Here is a 21,733-nt window from a genome sequence, read left to right on the forward strand (position 1 = left end):
GGAGGACAGGGAGTGTGTCCCAAATGGCACCTTATTCCCGATATAGTGCACTACCTTTGTGCAAAACTAGACCCTTTATGTACAAATTACCTCAACTAACCTGTGCCCCTGAACACTGACTCAGTATCGGTACCCCCTGTATATAGCCTCATTGTTATTTAGTAAATATTTTATTCTCAATTTTCTTAACTGCATTGTTGTTTTAGGGCTTGTAAATAAGCATTTCACGGTAAGGTTGTGAACACCTGTTGTGTTCGGAGCATGTGACAAATAGAATTTGATTTGGGATTCAACCTGGGTTAGGGACAGACTACCCCATCTTTATTTTAATCTCCAATGGGTCTGTTGCACATGGAGCTCACAGTCAAAGACAACGACAATCATGTCACATCGTCACGTTTTTCTGGTTTGCGTGAAGCTATTAGTAATTCAGGAAGACTTCCTCAAACATAACTTTGTGATGTAATCTAGTTACTGTAAAGCAGTAGTTATGTTTTCTGAACAATGCTGGCTTTGACATCTTAAAGAAATGTTGGTCTTGTCTCTTTAGAGCTGAACAGACACTGCAGGATCCACTTCCTCAGACAGAGGCCGTTGGGAGGGGTGTGTACTTTGGTGTGTGTGTGTCAGCCAGCATTGGGGGGGGGCGGGAGTCAAGGAGCTGACACTGTACTCCCTGGCTCCCTCGTTAAAACTGAATCACCACCCCGTCATACTGTCTCTCACCCTTGTCTGTTATCAGTGCAGGAAGAGGCAGGGTGGTGTGTGTAGGAGAGCAAGACAGAAAGGGCTGCTACAGTGAAGCTAGATTTCTGTGTGTAAACTGGATGCCCTTCACCTTAAAGAACCCACTAATCACAGTGTATATGTAAAGCAACGCGTGGTCAAGTGTCATGTGTACATAAACATGTTTAAGGCCTTGATTCAAAAAGAGCCAGCATTAACCGGGTAGCTGGTGTTTTGGCGGAGCGGCTGATGGTGTGTCCATTGTCACGAAGCCTCACCCGTCGCACTCATGTAAGTAGTTCAGAACGAGAAAGTGTAGGCTATATAGAAATAATGACACTTCAAATTGAAAATCATAAAATAAGGATTTATATTGGCCGAATCAACATTCCACTGTTTGAACTTGTAACAAGGCCGCATGGGGTTAACGAGTAAATTTGGATAGCCACGCTTGCTTTTCCCTCATGTTGGTGCTAGCAAGCATGCTAGGTAGTGCTAAGTATCAGCTGCCAATCCAGTAGGGTCTGGAAACTATAGTGAGCTTCAATTGACATACGTTGTGATTGACCAGAGTATTTTAATAAAGTTCCGGTTATTCCAACTTTGGTCCCGCCCTGTTCACGTCCCTCGCCCATGCTTGCATCTCCCCAGGGTTCCCCGCCCACTTCATTGAAAATGAATGGGCTTCCATTGTTTCATTGCCCCCAATGTGCTATGTGAATCTCTTTTTTGAGTCCAGGTTTCAGCACAGTTCCTCCACTCACCATAGATACAGTGCATTCGGAAAGTTCAGACCTCTTGACGTTTTCCACATTTTGTTACGTTACAGCCTTATTCTAAAATTAAATAAAACATTTTCCTCAATCTACACACAATACCCCATAACGACAAAGCGAAAAACAGGTTATAATCTTTTCACATTTAAAAATAAAAACATACTTATGGAAATAAGGTATTCAGACCCTTTGCTATGAGACTAAATTGAGGTCAGGTGCATCTTGCTTCCATTGATCATCCTTGAGATGTTTCTACATTTTGATTCGAGTCTACCTGTGGTAAACTCGATTGGACATGATTTGGAAAGGTCCCACAGTTGACAGTGCATGTCAGAGCAAAATCAAGCCATGAGGTCGAAGGAATTGTATGTAGAGCTCAGAGACAGGATTGTGTCGAGGCACAGATCTGAGAAAGGGTCCCCAAAAATGTTTGCGGCATTGAAGCTCCAAGAACAGTGGCCTCCTTTTTTTAAATGAAGTTTGGAACCACCAAGACTCTTCCTAGAGCTGGCCGCCCGGCCAAACTGAGCAATCGGGCCTTGGTAAGGGAGTTGACCAAGAACCTGACGGTCACTCTGACAGAGCTCCAGAGTTCCTGTGGAGATGGGAGAACTTTCCAGAAGGACAAGCATCTCTGCAGCACTTCAACAATAAGGTCTTTATGGTAGATTGGCCAGACAAAAGCCACTCTTCAGTAAAAGGCACATGACAGCCCGCTTGGAGTTTGCCAAAAGGAACCTAAAAGACTCCAGACCATGATAAACAAGATTATCTGGTCTGATGAAACCAAGATTGAACTCTTTAGCCTGTATACCAAGCGTCACGTCTGGAGGAAACCTGGCACCATACCTACGGTGAAGCATGGTGGTGACAGCATCATGCTTTGGGGATGTTTTTCAGCGGCAGGGACTGGAAGAGTAGTGAGGATCGAGGGAAAGATGAACGGAGCAAAGTACAGAGATCTTTGATGAAAACCGTCTTGAGAGCACTCAGGACTCACTTTCCATCAGGACAACGACCCTAAGCACACAGCCAAGACAATGCAGGAGTGGCTTCGAGACAAGTCTCTAAATGTCCTTCAGTGGCCCAGCCAGAGCCCAGACTTGAACCCGATTGGACATCTCTGGAGAGACCTGAAAATAGCTGTGCAGCGACGCTACCCATCCAACCTGACCAAGTTTGACAGGATCTTCAGAAATAAAATGGGAGAAATTCCCCAAATACAGGTGTGCCAAGCTTGTAGCATTATACCGAAGAAAACTTGAGGCTGTAATTGCTGCCAAAGGTGCTTCAACAAAGTACTGAGTAAAGAGTCTTAATACCTATGTAAATGTGATTGCAAATGTATTAAAAATAAAATGTGTTTTTGTCATTATGGGGTGTAAATTGATGTAAAAAAACAATTTAAGAAAAAGGCTAACGTAACAATGTGGAAAAAGTCAAAGGGTGCGAATGCTTTCCAAATGCACTACACACACACACCTGGCCCAAACAAACAGGTCGGAGATCATGCATACTTCTATTACCTTTTAACAATCAGTCATATAGAGCTCTATCTATACCTGCTACTATACCAGATGCAGCTGTCCTCCACACCATACAGTAGGCCTATGTATGACCACACTCTACACGGCTTCATCGTTTAGATCGCTGACATCAGGCAAGGTGTCCCCTGAAGGAGTTGGTTGCTACCCACCTCAAGGGTTCTAAGTGTCATTCTAAAGGTTGGTTTCCCAGGCAGAGATTTAAGCCTAGCTCTGTACTAAAAAAAAAAAAAAAAAAAAAAAAAAACATACTCAATGGTGAATCTTTAACTTTGTAGTCCAAGACTAGGCTGAATCAGGGTCCTGAGTATTTACTGTGTGTAACGTCAGTCCACTTCTACTAGATGCTCATGTGTTTTACTGATGGCTTATGGACGTATCGATGGATCAGTGGCCTGCCATTTTGCCAGTCTACCAGCCCGCCAGTCCAGTGTGTGAAGGAAGTGTGCCGAGAGTGTGCTAGCAGGGTGAGGGTCCGCCTGCCGCCAGTCCAGCCGTGGCAAACGGACAGTGTGACCTCCACTATCAGTTGATTAGCACGAAAGTCTCGCCTTTTCCTGTGAGCAGCTCTGTGTTGCCAGCCAGCTAACAGCGGGAAGAATAGAACCCTAATGCACTTTGGCACGCACTTCAAACGGCCGGCTGTCAGGAAAGCTAATCTGTGTCTTTCCCCCCCCCCCCCCCCCCCCCTTCATTCTTGTGTTTTGACAATAAAGATAGCCTATCTTATACCGTTATACACGCTGCCTGTCTCCCCACTCCTGTTTTGTCTCTGATATGGTCCTATGGATGCTGAACTAGCAGTCAAATGCTGTGTATTTAGTTACATTACTGAACGTGACACTTCTTTGATTGTAGAGCCACTACAACAGGGATGGGCAACTTTGATGGGAGTGGGGGCCGCAAAAAAAATTAAAAAAATCTCAACTCATGTGGCGCAGTTGCTCACGGGTCTGCGTACCAACATCAACCCCTCCCACTCTACATAGCTGTACAATTCTACACATTTTGCCTTGGCGTGGAAAGAAATGGGGGGGCCCCACGGCTGGTAATTCAACCATGATAAAACATTTTAGATTGCTAAATTTGTCTGGAAAGCTAGCCGCTAAACTATGCTAGCTGACATGGGCTAATTGTCTATCAGTGACTGACATAAGAGAAACTGATGATGCACAACCACATTTCAAAATTGCACCTTTTGTATTCTACCATTCTAACTTGCAAGTTGTAAGTCGAGACCCCAACTGGGGGCGACCGAGGGCCTTTAAAAGGGTGGCAGCCCCTGCACTACGGTATCAAGGCTCTTTATTTTCCTGTTGGGAGGTGCTATTCTAACATCACACGTTTCAGTGGAATCAAGGTTGAGACAGAGGTAAGTTGACTAAGTAATTTATTAGGTTTTTTAAAAGTAAGCTCTGGGTGGGTGGCGCCACAAATAAGAGAATAAAAATGAAATCCGCACCCTCTTCTCTCCAGTGAATTTTTAGGACCAGCGTTGTAACCACCAACCTTTGACCCGCGAACCTTCATTACAACTAAAACCAACTGCCAGGTATCTAAACTAAAAAACAATAAAAACATACAGACAGTACTACAATATCGAACTTCCCTCAGTGTTTCAGTAAACACAAACTAGTATTTCAACAAAGAATTGGGTGAGTCCAGACCCTAGACCTCATGGCATAGTTCTAGCTGTGTTTGTTTACATATAAGGTGAGGTTTAAGTTCAGGGGAACGGTCAATGGCAACATGTTCAGTGGAGCACATAGTTCAGTGCATTACAAACACAAAGGCTATATGCATGTACAGTCAGGTGCACAATTACTGGCACTCTTGATAAAGATCAGCTAAAACAACAAATACGGAGCAATGTAGTTCATTATTGTATACAGTCTTATTTGCTCATTTTTAATCAAGGGTGCCAATAATTATGGACCTGACTGTACACTGAACAAAATAACACCTGTTCTTTCCGTGACAGACTGACCAGGTGAAAGCTATGATCCCTTGTTGATGTCACTTGTTAAATACACTTCAAAATCAGTGTAGATGAATGGGAGACAGGTTACATTTTTAAGCCTTGACACAATCGAGACATGGATTGTGTATGTGTGCCATCCAGAGGGTGAATGGGCAAGAAAATATTTAAGTGCCTTTGAACGAGGTATGGTGGTAGGTCCCAGGCGTACCAGTTTGTCAAAAACCGCAACGCTACTGGGTTTTTCACACTCAGGTTTCCCGTGTGTATCAAGAACGGTCCACCACACAACAGGACATCCAGCCAATTTGACACAACTGTGGGAAGCATTGGAGTCAACATGGGCCAGCATCCCTGTGAAATGCTTTCTACACCATGTGGATTCCAATATTAGGAAGGTATTCTTAAAATGTTTTGTACACTCAGTGTATATGTATCGCAAACATATGGAGAGAAAATGGTTCTCTAAATTCCAGGATAGAGAATTGTTTCTGTTTCCATTTCTAGACTAGCAATTATCAGAATGTTGAATGTTTAATCTAGACTATAATAGTACCAAATTGTCCAGCATTTTCATGGCTAAATTGAAAGGCGTTGACATTGAAACATTGAATGTGATAGGTTCTTTGCAGGAACACTTAGAGCATTGATCTCGTTGCTTTCCTTCTCTGCCAGTTATTCTAAGTTATGACATTGTGGTAAGACAAAATCCCAACTATCAAATCCTCTCAATTTCCTAGAATTAAGAATCTTAACACAGTTGCCATTACTTGTGGCTTTGCAACAATTTCACTAGTCTTGGTTGCACATTCACTAAATTAATTAGGTTAAGTGGGGGGGAGAAGGGGTCAATGAAATGTGAACAGAACAAGTGGATGCACTTGTTCTCAGACAGACTCCCACACAGAAACACCCAGAACAAACCTAATTAATATCAATCCTGTATTCATTAACTGCCATGTCTAGGTTGCGTGTGTGCCTACAACCCACAGGGCAAACCAAGCCTCTGATATGTACAGTAAGTAGCATTACGGGAACATTTAGACTTAAACTCCCTTTTAGCGGAGGAAAAGGCAACACAAAAACAAAAAGACAGCTCATTTAAAAACATCAAACAAAAGAAAACAAGAAAAAGAAATGCAAACAAAAATCAAGGAGTAATGAATCAGACTGAGGAGAACCGGGTTTTCTTTTTCTGCCTCCAAAAGAGGAAATGAATAATATGCCAGGAAAACAGATGGAAGAAAGGGGGAGTGGGTGGAGGTGAAAGAGAGAAAGCGAGAGCGTCGCCTCTCCTCTTGATTTGGCCTTTTTTTTTTTATCTGGCGGTGGCATCCGAGTGGAGGAAACGTTGGTTATAGCGTTATCAGGGACGGCCTCCGATGACAGACAGGCCAAAATACAACGGCTTTCTTCTGCGCCTGATTAAAGCAAGGCAACAAATGGTGGTGGTACAGGGAGACAGACACGCACAGGACACAGACTTATACTCACGGGACACACGGGACACAGACGTAAACCGCACAGGGGGGGGGGGACACAGACGTAAACCGCACAGGGGGGGGGGACACAGACGTAAACCGCACAGGGGGGGGACACACACAGACGTAAACCGCACAGGGGGGGGACACACACAGACGTAAACCGCACGGGGGGGGGGGGGGGCAGACGTAAACCGCACAGGGGGGGGCAGACGTAAACCGCACGGGGGGGCAGACGTAAACCGCACGGGGGGGGGGGCAGACGTAAACCGCACGGGGGGGGGGGCAGACGTAAACCGCACAGGGGGGGCAGACGTAAACCGCACGGGGGGGGCAGACGTAAACCGCACGGGGGGGGGCAGACGTAAACCGCACGGGGGGGGGGGCAGACGTAAACCGCACGGGGGGGGGGGCAGACGTAACCGCACGGGGGGGGGGGGCAGACGTAAACCGCACGGGGGGGGGGGGGGGGGCAGACGTAAACCGCACGGGGGGGGGGGGGGGGGGGGGGGGGGCCAGACGTAAACCGCACAGGGGGGGGGGGGCAGACGTAAACCGCACGGGGGGGGGGGGGCAGACGTAAACCGCACGGGGGGGGACCAGACGTAAACCGCACGGGGGGGGACCAGACGTAAACCGCACAAGGGGGGACCAGACGTAAACCGCACAGGGGGGGGGGGGGGACAGACGTAAACCGCACAGGGGGGGGGGGGGACAGACGTAAACCGCACAGGGGGGGGGGGACAGACGTAAACCGCACAGGGGGGGGGGGGGGGACAGACGTAAACCGCACAGGGGGGGGGGGGGGGACAGACGTAAACCGCACAGGGGGGGACAGACGTAAACCGCACAGGGGGGGACTGACGTAAACCGCACAGGGGGGGACTGACGTAAACCGCACAGGGGGGGACTGACGTAAACCGCACAGGGGGGGACTGACGTAAACCGCACAGGGGTTTGCTGACGTGCCAGCAAACGCCCACACAAAGTGGGACGGGCTGGATAATGAGACCTGATCATGTATAGACTTACTGCACTGTAAGTCTTATTACTCATACCAATCCATACATATCAGACAGGACACTTTATGCATAGAAAAATGTAATACATGTCCTTTTTCTCCACGGCTCATTAAAAAAAATATATACATTTTACAACATCAAAACATTTTAGAGCACTAAAAGTAAACCATAAAAAACAGTTTGCGCCCCAAACAATAGATTCGAAAGACTTGTTACGCGACATGAAATGAGTAAACGCTATGTGCAATGACTGACCAAACAGAACCATTGCCCTAAGGATAGAAGGTTCTGACGGAACCTCAGGGCAAGCGTCAGAAGGCTGCCGGTGAGTTTGGGAGACCCTGCCCCCTGCTGGCGACAGAGAAAGGAACTGATTGTCTAACAGCTTATAATAACAACAATTAAAACAACTTAACATACATGCTGATACAGCAAAGGAAAAGCATGACACAGGATCACCATAAAGAGATCTAAAAAATAAAAACCGCTAGAGATCATTCATTTATATTATTCTAACATAAAAGTTCAGGAAAAACACGTCATTGGAATTGACAGTGGAGCGTAAACAGTATTGCACTTGAACATTAACAAACAATTCACAGTATGATTGGTCCAAGGCAGGACACACACAAGTGAGTGTTACTTTGCATTAAGGAAGCTCCTTTAAAAAGGGAACAGAAATGCCATTATACAACCAATAACAACCTCCCTTTTCTATTTTCCCCTTTGTGTTCAGGTATCTTTTCTTACATTGTTCACTAATTCAATGTTATCAGTTTAAAACAAATCCTGGGTTGTGTTCGTCCGGCACCAAATGGAAGAGAACTAAAATGCTTTAAACCGTAACCTAATGAACACAACCCTGTCCTGTCCCCTTCTCTTCCTCCACTATGTGAAGGTCAAGGCATGTAAAATACCCAGGTTTAAAAACATCCTCTCATTAACGGACACAACACCATTACAGACAGACAAGGAGTCTTAAAAAGACATGGAAGTGGGATTCAAAGGAGTGAGGCCCAGAAATAGTAGTCTTACATGAGAGAGAGAGAGGAAGGCGTGGGGAGAGGGGAGGCAGAGAGAGGACTCAACCGCTCAACCCCTGATCAGGAAAAGGAAATGTCAGTTGCAACGTAATGTTCCAAAATAGATTTGCTGACTTTTACACGTGCGTGTCCAAAGAGCAAAGTAAGTCGGTCCCACCTCCACCTCTCGAACCCATTGTGAGTTTCTCATAAGGCATTAGGACATCCAGGATGTACTGTATGATGTCACAAGGTCAACAAGAACCCGGTCATGGCTAGAAGGGACCCAGCTTTTCTCAAATTAACGTCAAAAGCAGATTTTTTTTTAACATTTGAACTAATCCCAACCCTTCTCCTAACCTTAACCTCATTCTCCTAACCTGCTACGAAAAGTAATATCTGACAAAAGTTGAATCCCTTCTAGCCATGACCCAAAAACCCTGATAAGATCTCTTTTTCAGTTCCAGAACCTTCTTCAGTTCTAGAATATTTTAGCAGTTCCAGAATTTATCATTTTTGCCTCAGATTACTGCACACAGTGATTTCAATAGAACCCCAGTACTGTAGTCAAAAAGCGAGACCGTTTAAGTTGGTTCCCCAAGTCAACTTATATTGGTCAGTGAGCAGAGCTCTACTGCGTCATTGTCCAAACTGCACTTCTAATCCTCCACTCCGGTCTCTTCATCTTGGTGATCCAGACACAGATTGACTGGAGGACTGAAGACAAGGTGCCTTTGGTCCAATGGGAATGCTATCCAGGGGGCTCAGGTCCCAGTCGGGATTAAAGATCACGGTTGATTGGTCAAGGGAATGTCAGTCACTGGATCTTTGACAGGCCATTTGCCAGGAGGAGCTTGAGGGGGATGGTTGTGCGGGACACTGTCAGAGGAAGTTTGTGGAGACCTGTGGAGACATACAACACTTACGATTAACACCAACAGTGGAACGAAATGGCATGATTACCGCCGACAGAGTGTGAGAAAAATAAAAGATTTTAAAAAAGGCTAGTTTGGGTGCAAAGAAAGTCCATCAAATCACAGAACAGAACAAAAGCTGTTGGGGAGGTAGCAGGAGAGGAGAGATGCTATCTATCCCGTGAGGAAGGGGGGGGTGCGTGTCCACGGGCTCTACGCGCCGAACTGTTTGTGTTGGGCGGAGGGGCAGAGGGCGAGTGTGTGTGGGGGCCCGGGAGGCCCACAGCGGCCAGGCCCACAGGCCCCTAGGGGACTCCTACTCCCCTCTTTCCTGAGAGAATTGTATAGGCCTTTCTATCTGAGGAAAGGAGACCAGCCCATTGGGAAACATGGCCAGGCTCAGAGCTGGGAAGAGAACACCTTGGAAGCTAGCTCACAGTACAGTCACTCTAAAAACACACTGACTATTGGCAGCTAGCACAACCCTTCTACTGCATAATGAAAGTAACACAATACGACTACCAAATACCTAAGAAAGAAAGATGCATATCCAAAAACGGATTGGGGGAGTCGACTACAGCCAAGATAGGTGGACAAAATCATGGAGTTGTATTTTGAGTGGAACATGACTTTAAAAAAGAAGATGTGAAGTTATACAAAAGCATGGACTCTAACATCTAAACATTAAAAGCTAACACACAGAAAGGCAGGTATCAGGTTCATAGACATATTCCTGTAGAGCACGGATGTAAAAAGGGGGCTTTATAAATACTTATGATTGATTGATTGTGTTACGTACCGAAGGCACGTATGAGTTCTCCCTGCACAGCCCAGGTGAGAGTGTTGATGAGGCAGGCAGAGGTGAGGCCAGCAAACAGAATGTTGTACAGGAACACTATGTGGAAGTTCCCCAGCCAGTTATACCTCCCAAAGTCTCCCAGCAGGTCAAACCGTGTGATCCCTGAAGAACAGGTAAGAGACAGAATGTGATTAGTTCGACACTATAAACTGCTCAGCATATCTTCACCCCCCCCCATGGATAAATAAAGTTCAAATCCATATTACCTTTACTAATCCATCCGATTCAGATCTGTGAATACTTCGAGAGGAAGGAAAGAAGGGTGCATTTCTGAAGCACAGTACTTGACCATGGCCAAGGTCACACAGTGTTCATAGTGATTGACTGCATACACATGCCCTCTTGTGTTCAGAAATGACACTACAACCAGAAGCTCTCAGTCTAATTACAGTAGGCAATAGAGCCCCACAGTGGAGGTGTCATTATACCCATAAAACCTAGTGGTCAAACAGGGAAATGGTTCCAATCGTTTTCCACCATAAATGTTTCCAATAGACGATTTTTTTTTTTTTATGTTTCCAATAGAAACACTTGAAATAAGGGCTGTGTTTCATGTAGGCTTACGGGTGTGACGGCAGGTAGCCTAGTTGAGCCAGTAACCGAAAGGTTGCTAGATCGAATCCCCAAGCTGACAAGGTAAAAATCGGTCATTCTGCCCCTGAACAAGGCAGTTAACCCACTGTTCCTAGGCCGTCATTGTCAATAAGAATTTGGACCAACTTGCCTAGTTAAATAAAGGTTAAATAAAAAATAAAAATAACAATTGATAAGTCACCTTGTCCGAGAGAGATTTACATGGTTATCAAAACGTCATGTCAGGGTAAGCCTACAGGAAAAACAGCCCTTACCTTAAGTATTTCTGAAATCCCCCAATGGGAAACATTTATGGTGGAAAAACAATTAGAACCATTTCCCTGTTTGACCACTAGGTTTTATGGGTATTATGATACCACTGTGGGGGTCTACGCATCTCTTTTTTGTTCAACCATACGAGACGACAAGAATGTAGAAACTCAACCTGGGGAACGGGGAGGGCTCTTACCCAGGGTGCGAGAGAAGACCGGCAGTGCTGAGCTGAGGACCAGAAGAGACACACAGTTCCCAATGATCTGTGTGAGGTTGGTGTCCTGAGAGCGGGGCAGCAGGGAGGTAAAGAGAGGAGAGCTGTAGAAGCCCACCACAGACGACACCATCAGGTACAGGATGAGGACCACCTGCACTGCTGCTCCCAGAGAACCAAACATGGAGAAGGAAGCCGTCCCCAGGCGAGGGTCCTACCACGCAGAGCAAACATACGATCAATGCAAATCTGTTATCCTGTATAAAAATGTTCCTACCCTCCCTCCCTCCACAAGTTTATGTCCTTAGAATTGTTTAGTCTTGAAAAATCTTTATGAAAGACACGGCCCTCGGTCACAACATAGAACAGGCTATTCAGGATCGACATTACAGAGGCAATAGGTCAATGTGCATCGTTAGAATTCAACATATCTATACAGATAGGAGTAAACTCATGCCATAGCCCCTCAAACGCAACTCTGGACCTTGAAGCCAGTTCCACTGCATTTTTTAGTTGTTCCCTTTTAATCAGGGACTGATTTAGACCTGGGACACCAGGTGTGTGCAATTAATGATCAGGTGGAACAGAAAACCAGCAGGCTGCGGGACCTCCTAGGGTAAGAGTGGAGTACCCCGGCTATAGGGTGTCCAATCCAAAACCATTTTGACCAATGGGTTAAATTATCTGTTAAATTGTGTAGATAATCCACTAAGAAAATCAATGGTCCAGACTGTGTTTAGATCCTAATCCGTTCAAATTATTGGATTTTTTACCGTAGTAGGAAGGTGAAAATTAGGCTGACTAAATTAAATTGAGGCCAGCGAAAATAAGTGGTAAAATATATATATATATATTTTAAAGAAATCTGGTAAATAGCATTGCGTCAGCTAGACTGGATGCTGTGCCAGAATGAAGGCTACCCGACAGGCTCACTTTCTTCTCAAATCCGGTGGACATAAAACAATAGGAAGTAAGATAGATATATACGCTGTTCACATGTTCTTACAAAAACAAGCATCTCTAAAAATGTCAACGGAGCACTAAGTGTACCGCAAGCTTTCTATTGTCTAAGCCTTAAATTGGCCTGACGCGAGCTGAAATAACGGTCTGCGACCCATGGAAACACCGTGGAATGACGCCGACCACAAAATCCTCAGACGTTTTGGCAAGAAAGCTGCACAGCTCTTAAAATGATCAGAGCTCAGTGCTTATGATCAGATGTACTAAGTCAGGAAATCAGACTTTTTGGATATAATGTTAAATGATATGCTAAAGAAAGACCTCACGGAACGATTCAGAACGTGATCATATTTATCACGGTAAAATGTATTTTAAAACCTAACGAAGGGAAAACATTACCAACAAAGCGTGCTTTCACCCACATTGGGCAGAGTGTGTAAACGCCCTACATGCTATAAAATGAACAGCAGGCTGTCGAGAATAATCCATACAAAGCCCCTTTCCAGCTCACGCCGTCCCTTATTCCCCTTAGTAGAGTCCTCTCACCCGCATTCCACTAGGCATGGCCGTCTCGTCGAACAGGAGCTCCAGAACATGGAAACAAACCATCAACACACAGGCCACCGTTAGAGCTAGGAGCAGCAGCATGGCCAGAGGGTAGAACAGGTTCCGCTGCCATGGTGACGCTCTCCTACGCATCTCTGGGGGAAGAGAGAGAGAGATGAGGACAAGGACCACTGTAGACAACGCTGTCAGTCTCCCGGTGAGCAGTGAAGCTATTCCTGGGATTTTTTCCCTAATGCCCGAATTCAATCCAACAATGTCGTATAATCTTCCAATGAATTTGATCCAACCCAAGTAAGTCAAGAGAATTTAATAAAAACAGTATTATTCTTACCGAGGGCGATTCGTTTGGCCTGGACGCCGAGGAACTGCGTCCGCAAAGGCTCCACGTTCACACTGACCCAGCATGCCGTGCTACCCCCTACAAGGAACAGAGCACGGTCAACACAACCACCACCTCCTCATGAGTCATGGACGTGTGCTACAGGCAGTGTACGATTCCCAATAGAAATCCATTTAATTGTCCCATGTTGAGAGACTATTGTAGCCCACGGTCGCTGGCCCACTCACTGTTCAGTGTCCTGGAGAGCGAAGCCTCCTCAAACGCAGCACAGTTCATCTCCACCTCCACATTCTCCAACAGCTGAGGAAACACAGGGGATGGATGTCATTGAGTCATTAGTGTTATGTTATTGTCAACGATATCCCAAAATTGTTTGCATAATCAACTTACACACAGCTCTAATACACACACACACACACACACACACACACACACACACACACACACACACACACTTATCCAACCAGACATGCCACCAGGGATCTCGTCAGTCCCCAAATCCAGAACAAATTCAAGAAAACGTACAGTATTATATAGAGCCCTTATTGCATGGAACTTCCTTCCATCTCATATTGCTCAAATAAACAGCAAACCTGGTGTAAAAAAACAGATAAACACAACACCTCTCCCCTATTTGACCTAGACAGTTTGTGTGTATGCATTGATATGTAGGCTACGTGTGCCTTTTACATTTTCTTTAATGTAGTTCTGTCCTTGAGCTGTTCTTGTCTATTGAGGTTCTGTATTATGTCATTCTGTATTATGTTTCATGTTTTGTGTGGATCCCAGGAAGAGCTGCTGCTGCTTTTGCAACAGCTAATGGGGATCCTAATAAAATACCAAAGATATAACAATGTCACTGTGTTCGGTTATTGTCTGCATACGGGAGAAAAGGTTTGTGGACTATCACTCACCCGTGGTTTGACCAGTAGGCTCCCGGTGACACTGAACATGCGGGACAGCCCGAACGGAGTGCACACTGCAAGGAGACGGGAAGAGGTGTCAGGCAGCATTCATACACATCACAAGTTAAGCAGCCAGTGCGGCAGATGGACGAGACATAGTGGAGGTGTCCTCACATAGCAGCAGCAGCACTCCACACAGAGAGATGGCAGAGTAGAGGTAAGGAAGGTAGTACTCCCACATGTCTAAGATGGGAGACAACAGGTCATTAGAAAAAGGACTTTGATAAAAGGTTCTCCAAAAAATAAAAGACACCAATTCAATTCAAAAATACTTAGCCATTGCGAACAGTTGCAAAAATGGCTTGAATGAAAAGCAAAGATCAACTGACCGTAGAGGCTCTCCCTGGCGCTGTGGTTGTTCAGCAGGGCCACAAACACCCACACCATGCCCAGCACCAGCAGAGTGAGCAGCAGCAGCACCACCGCCGTCTCATACACCCGCGCCATCACCCCCTTTTTACAGCCCACAAAGCCCTCCGACTCGGTGAAGAAGTAGGCGAAGGGCATGAGGAAGACCAGGGACAGGTTGGAGAACAGGAACACTAGGTTCCATAAGCCTGATGATGGAGAGAAAGATGGTCAAAACATTTCAGTACGGTAAGTTCATAAAAAGGGATAGAAATCTAGCAACAAACACGACCACCACAGTGAGGCGCAGCCTAGCCGTTTAGGGAAACACTGTTTTTGGGGGTATACAGAACACAGAGACCTGTAGAGCTCAATGGAAATAAGCAAGAGGGACTAGAGTTGACAGTGCTCGCTATGAATATTTGGGGCCCCACTTCCCTTCAACTGCTGGTTTGTGGAGCTCACGTTTCATTACTGTGATAGACGCACCATGGGATATTATTACATAACAGGCAACAGTGCAAGGTTCCCAAAACCATAGTAATGAATCATTCGTTTTGTTTTGGAGCTCATTGACTATCAACCTTCAAAATGTAGTTAAAACAGTTGTTTGAGGTTTGGGGCTATGGGCACTCTGACAATGAATGAACGACTTGGGTTGAAAACGTGGAGCGGTATTGGGTGCTGTGGTGTAAACGTGGATCAGTACCGTGAATGAGCGATCCGTTGAGCCACTGCATGTAGTAGCTGTGAGGGAAGATGAGCAGCACCTCATTGGACAGGATGGAGATGGGGAGGAGCAGCACAGCGCACACTGCCACAGAGAGGGTAAACGTACACAGCCACAGCCTAGACAGGAAGAGAGAGAACTGTGAGGGAGACGTGTGCTGTAACGAGGGTGTCTGTAGATTGGTCAATGTACGTTGTATGTTTATGTCATTTGGACAATACAGTATTGTGTGTATGTGTTTTGGATGCTAGTTGCTCTGGGTGGGGAGGGAGGAAAGGAATATCAGCATGTAAGGACAAAGGGCAAGGAGGACAGTTACACAGGCCAAGTTGTGTCATCTCGTAGGTCACATCGACTCCGATACAAGCTCAAATACTCTGCTCACACACAGCCACTCTAATCACAGACTGACTGAGTCAAATTGCAGACTGCTGCTAGGTCAGTTAAATCATTATGTCTCTTTACTTACGCAATTTTGTTGGCGGTCGCATCTTCAATGTCATCTGGAAAACGGCAGAAAACATAAAAGAGTGAGTGCTTCACAGCTAAACCAACAGGCACGCTAGTACTGACTAAAGGCATGTGAGCATCTTGTCAACACAACCCATTTACCCAGACATAAGAGTTGAAATTGTGTCGGGGCAACGTATGTTGCCTAGAGTGTCTGGAGGGATATACTTAGAAAAACAGAGATATCGGTAAGAAACTAAGGTAGCGCCGATCGACACGGACAGAGGGGAAATAAGTAGTTGGCCTCAAATGGAGATATGCGGAGTACACCGTGTTACAGACACAAAAGAACAAGAGTCTGTATAGGTCAGGAGGAGAACTGAAGAGTGTGGGGGGGGAATATGTACAGGGAGCAAGAGAAACCAGTTCGCAGCATCAGAATCGATTCACAGAGCCCATCTTCAACATCACACCATTAAGCTGCGAGGCACACATGCTCTGCCGGTGGTATTGACTGACTGCGGTGAGTTGACTGACTGCGGTGGACATTCATTGGAAACACTGTACTCGTAACGCAGAACAGGTTTAGCTGACTCTTTCCAAAACCCACTGGCTGGCCCGGCTCAGTGGGCTGGCCCGGCTCAGTGGGCTGGCCCGGCTCCAAACAGCTAAACCTCTGCAGAGCCAGAGCGACACAGCTACAGGCCAGACTTGTTATGTTGGAGCGGATGTGCTACAGCGGTTTTTCAATAAACACACTTCACTGGAGTGATTACATAAGGTACATAACCAAATTGCATTTGCACAGCCACACTTCCAACGTTCAATTCATAGGATTAGGGCTGTCACAATTTCATCAGTTGGTGATTGTCAAGCAAATAACTGGGTCGGTCTCAGGGTATTTGACCGTTAATTAACAAACCCATTTAACATCTCCTGGCTTCCACACACAGCCTACAAGTCACAAATGCAGACCTTTGGAACATCTACATTTTAAAAAGTCTTATAAATCTATGAAATATAGCCTACACCTTCACAATAAATACATTATTTAAGACGGGTCTAAAGAGACATATGAATAAAATAGAAAGGAAATTGTCACCAAACATTTTGAGGGAGTGCACACACATGCAGCTAAAAAAATAAATGGGTACTCCTATATGCTTACATTTAGAGTTATTCATGTAACTTGTTGTTCTACAAACATTGGGCTATACATTTTGATATTTAATACATAGTGAGGCTGCACGATGTGACTAATGAATTGAAAAAAGTCGCTTGAAAAGGCATGAGCTCCGCTTTGCTTTCTTGCGCAGGCTGTACACTTCAGTCTCTCAGTCACAATTTGACAAGCACTTGCTAACTCCTTCAAGACCGTCGGAAAAGCATCCCAGGTGAATGCCAAGAGTGTGCAATGCTGTCATCAAGGCAAAGGATGGCTACTTTGAAGAACCTAAAATATATTTCGATTAAACACTTTTTTGGTTACTACATGATTCCATAGGTGTTATTCATAGTTTTGATGTCTTCACCATTATTCCACAATGTAGAAAATAGTATGAAGAAAAACCCTGAATGAGTAGGTGTCCAAACGTTTGACTGGTACTGTTTGCATGTTATTTTAACTAGGCAAGTCAGTTAAGGACAAATTATTATTTACAATGATGGCCTATGGACAGAGAGAGAGAGACCGTTCAAAAGTTTGGGGCCACTTAGAAATGTCCTTTTTTTGAAAGAAAATAAAAAAATTGTCCATTAAAATATAAAAATGATCAGAAATACAGTGTAGACAGTGTTAATGTTGTAAATGACTATTGTAGCTGGAAACGGCTGATTTTTAATGGAATATCTACATAGGTGTACAGCAACCATCACTCCTGTGTTCCAATGGCACGTTGTGTTAGCTAATCCAAGTTAATCATTTTAAAAGGCTAACTGATCATTAGAAAACCCTTTTGCAATTATATTAGCACAGCTGAAAATTGTTGTTCTGATTAAATAAGTAATTAAACTGGCCTTCTTTAGACTAGTTGAGTATCTGGAGCATCACAATTTGTGAGTTCAATTTCAGGCTCAAAATTGCCAGAAACAAAGAACTTTCTTCTGAAACTCGTCAGTCTATTCTTGTTCTGAGAAATGAAGACTATTCCATGCAAGAGATTGTACGAGATCTTCAGGTTCTTGGCAACACTGCGTACTAATCCCTTCACAGAACAGTGCAAACTGGCTCTAACCAGAATAGAGTGGGAGGCCCCGGTGCAACTGAGCAAGACAAGTACATTGGAGTGTCTAGTTTGAGAAACAGACGCCTCAGAAGTCCTCAACTGGCAGCTTAATTAAATAGTACCCACAGAACACCAGTCTCAACGTCAACAGTGAAAAGGCGACTCCGGGATGATGACCTTTCTAGGCAGAGTTGCAAAGAAAAAGCCATCTTAGACTGGCCAATAAAAAGAAAATATTAAAATGGGCAAAAGAACACAGACACTGGACAGAGGAACTCTGCCTAGAAGGCCAGCATCCCAGAGTCGCCTCTTCACTGTTGACGTTCCACTAGGTTTCCATGTCATGGCTTTTGCGCTATCAGTACAGATACCAACACATCTTGACCACCAAAGTCCATTTGATGTCACAAAGCTGTCCAGTACTTTAAAAATATCCTCTCCTGTTGTCCTGGTTTCCAGTGGTTTGTAGAAGAGGATGTCTTCCTTAATTGACTCCCCATAAATGTAACGGACATATACCGGGAGCTGTGCCATGCCCGCCACGTCTGTTGACTCATCCAGCTGTAACGCATATAATTCACCGGGTTGTATGCAAAGCAGTAATTGTTTCAAAACATCTCCTGACATCTCACTGATGCATCATGAAACAGTGTTGTTTGACAAAGGCATTGTCTGTATACTTTTTGGGGCCTTTTCCCCAAAAAAGGCATTGTCCCAGTTTCGAAATTACACGTTGTGCATTCTACTATTGCAACTTTCAAGAGTAAGTTGAAATCCGGACTGAGTTGCTTTTTGGGGGGGACTAGGCAAACAGATATCCATACTAGAGATCGACCGACTATGATTTTTCAACGCCGATACCGATAATTGGAGGACCAAAAAAAGCCGTTACCGATTAATCGGCCGATATATATATATATATATATAATGAAGACAATTAGAATACTGAACACTTATTTTTAACTTAATATAATACATCAAATCAATTTAGCCTCAAATAAATAAAACATGTTCAATTTGGTTTAAATAATGCAAAAACAAAGTGTTGGAGAAGAAAGTAAAAGCGCAATATGTGCCATGTAAAAAAAATATATTTTAAGTTCCTTGCTCAGAACATGAGAACATATGAAAGCTGGTGGTTCCTTTTAACATGAATTTTCAATATTCCCAGTTAAGAAGTTTTAGGTTGTAGTAATTATAGGACTATTTCTCTCTATACCATTTGTATTTCATATACCTTTGACTATTGGATGTTATTATAGGCACTTTAGTATTGCCAGCCTAATCTCGGGAGTTGATAGGCTTGAAGTCATAAACAGCGCAATGCTTGAAGCACAGCGAAGAGCTGCTGGCAAACGCAGGAAAGTGCTGTTTGAATGAATGCTTACGAGCCTGCTGCTGCCTAACACCGCTCAAGTCAGACTGCTCTATCAGATCAGAGACTTAATTAGAATATAATATACACACAAATACGAGCCTTCGGTCATTAATATGGTCAAATCCGGAAACTATCATTTTCAAGACAAAATGTTTATTCTTTCAGTGAAATACGGAACCGTTTCGTATTTTATCAAATGGGCGGCAACCCTAAGTCTAAATATTTCTGTTACATTGCACAACCTTCAATGTTGTCATAATTATGTAAAATTCTGGCAAATTAATTACGGTCTTTGTTAGGAAGAATTAGTCTTCACACAGTTCGCAACGAGCCAGGCGGCCCAAACTGCTGCATATACCCTGACTCTGATTGCACAGAACGCAAGAGAAGTGACAAAATTTCCCTAGTTGAAATAAATTCATGTTCGCAGGCAATATTAACTAAATATGCAGGTTACATTTTTTTTTAAACTTGTATATTGATTTTAAGAAAGGCACTGAGGTTTATGGTTAGGTACACATTGGTGCAAAGACAGGGCTTTTTTCGCGAATGCGCTTGTTAAATCACCGAAGTAGGCTGTGATTCGATGATAAATTAACAGGCACCACATTGATTATATGCAACGCAGGACAAGCTAGTAATATCAACCATGTGTAGTTAACTCGTGATTGATTAAACTTATCTTATAAAAAACAATGCTAGCTAGCAACTTACCTTGGCTCCTTGCTGCACTCGCGTAACAGGTGGCCAGCCTGCCATGCAGTCTCCTCATGGAGTGCAATGTAATCGGCATCCAGAAATGCCGATTACCGATTGTTATGAAAATTTGAAATCGGCCCTAATTTAAAATACATTTAAAAAAACGGCCATTCCGATTAATCGGTCGACCTCTAATCCATACTCACCCGTGACATAGTCCGCATTCTTCTTGAAGTGAGTGAGGATGAGGTAGGACAGAATGTAGAGGCAGGTGAAGAGGAGGACACAGATCTGCAGAGAGGAAACAAAAACAAAACATTGGCACCATTTTTCAATTAGCAGGATGTGCTTTGACAGTTCTGACAGTAGCTTCATTAGCTTTTTAGGGAGTGTGCAACTTGGTTTACTTTTATCCAAATATAAGTAGAAGCAGAATATACACATATTGGACCAACATAATACCAACCCAAGTCTAGCAGCCCTTCTAAAAAGAGTTATACAAACCATAGTAGGTTAGGGCTGCATGATAATGGGCAAAGAAAAACATATATATTGCGATTTGATAAATTAAAACACGAAGGTAAACTGTTAGAATAACATCATAGAACAACATTAAGCAAAGTGTAATCCCTACTGTTAACCAATCACAGACAGAGTGTAATCCCTACTGTTAACCAGTCACAGACAGAGTGGCGTAGACTTTGGCTTGCCTCTAGAAAAAAAGATGTGCCCGAACAGCCCTCACCGAAGTCCAAAACCTCACAAAATGTCATCATAATATGCACAAACTCTTTTTGAACGGTTTCGAGTGATTAGCATGCGGGCGCCTTAAGTGAATCTAACAGAGGAGAAACGACGCAGCTTGAGTGTCAGAGGGCGGGGCTCGTTGTGTGTGGGAAGCAGCCACAAGACGAGAAAAACAAAGTAAACTATAAAAATGTATAAGAACTCTGGAAGCCTAATATAGGCCTATTTACTTGTGTTAAAAGAAAATGTGATCAAATTTGGCATATATTCAAACTTCAGGTGGCTAGGCTACCTAGACCTTAGCAATCAAATTATTGACTGGAATTAAATCAATACACACCAATAGTGATGACATACTGTGTGAGTAACTTTTTAATTAACGATGCAAAGGCCTACATGATGAAACCCTGCAGAAAGCAAACTCAGCCCTGTTAGTTCTACTGTGCAATTGCAGTTGTCTATTTTGTTTGTTTAAACCATATGCCCTGATTAGAAAAATCTGGTCACATCATAGCCCATATAAAACCGTTTTACAGCTGATTTACTACCATGCCATACCCTCCAACTTGGGTCCGAAATTTTACCTGGTTAGGTTAGCCCAGTGGTTTTCCAACCTCTTCGGGGCGCCCAGACATTTCACAATTTTTGTTTTAGCCCTGAACTAGTTCACCTAATCAAGGGTTAGTTGACAAGTTGAATCAGGCGTGCTAGTTCTAAAATAGATCAAATAAATGAACCGGCTGGGGATCCCCCTAGGAGGCTTGAGAACCACTGGGTTAGTCTTTATTGAAGCCTGTGGTGCCAGCTCTAAATTTACACAAATGAAGGAAGATATCCTATAAGTAAGTTCTCAGACAAAACGGGGGAACTATGGATACAACTTCCTCCTCGCTCGTGCATTATCATAATTTATATGCGCACCACTAGAAATCGCTGCATTAG

General features: G+C 44.2%; 1 protein-coding gene across 1 annotated transcript in view; it reads right to left on the reverse strand.

Moving 5' to 3' along the window:
- Positions 1-7,576: 7,576 nt before the first annotated feature.
- Positions 7,577-21,733, reverse strand: part of LOC120061021 (limb region 1 homolog-like protein) — a 43,042-nt gene continuing 28,885 nt past the window's right edge. The window contains exons 2-13 of the mRNA XM_039010507.1: positions 20,251-20,335; positions 15,762-15,795; positions 15,272-15,411; positions 14,544-14,771; positions 14,329-14,397; positions 14,164-14,228; positions 13,477-13,549; positions 13,241-13,327; positions 12,889-13,043; positions 11,365-11,596; positions 10,263-10,424; positions 7,577-9,452 (exon numbers count right to left, since the gene is read on the reverse strand). Of these exons, the coding sequence (XP_038866435.1) occupies positions 9,367-9,452; positions 10,263-10,424; positions 11,365-11,596; positions 12,889-13,043; positions 13,241-13,327; positions 13,477-13,549; positions 14,164-14,228; positions 14,329-14,397; positions 14,544-14,771; positions 15,272-15,411; positions 15,762-15,795; positions 20,251-20,335 (1,416 nt within the window). The 3' untranslated portion in view covers positions 7,577-9,366. The remainder of the gene's footprint in view (positions 9,453-10,262; positions 10,425-11,364; positions 11,597-12,888; positions 13,044-13,240; positions 13,328-13,476; positions 13,550-14,163; positions 14,229-14,328; positions 14,398-14,543; positions 14,772-15,271; positions 15,412-15,761; positions 15,796-20,250; positions 20,336-21,733) is intronic.

This window comes from Salvelinus namaycush, chromosome 16 (assembly GCF_016432855.1).
Source record: "Salvelinus namaycush isolate Seneca chromosome 16, SaNama_1.0, whole genome shotgun sequence".
Classification (NCBI taxonomy): domain Eukaryota; kingdom Metazoa; phylum Chordata; class Actinopteri; order Salmoniformes; family Salmonidae; genus Salvelinus; species Salvelinus namaycush.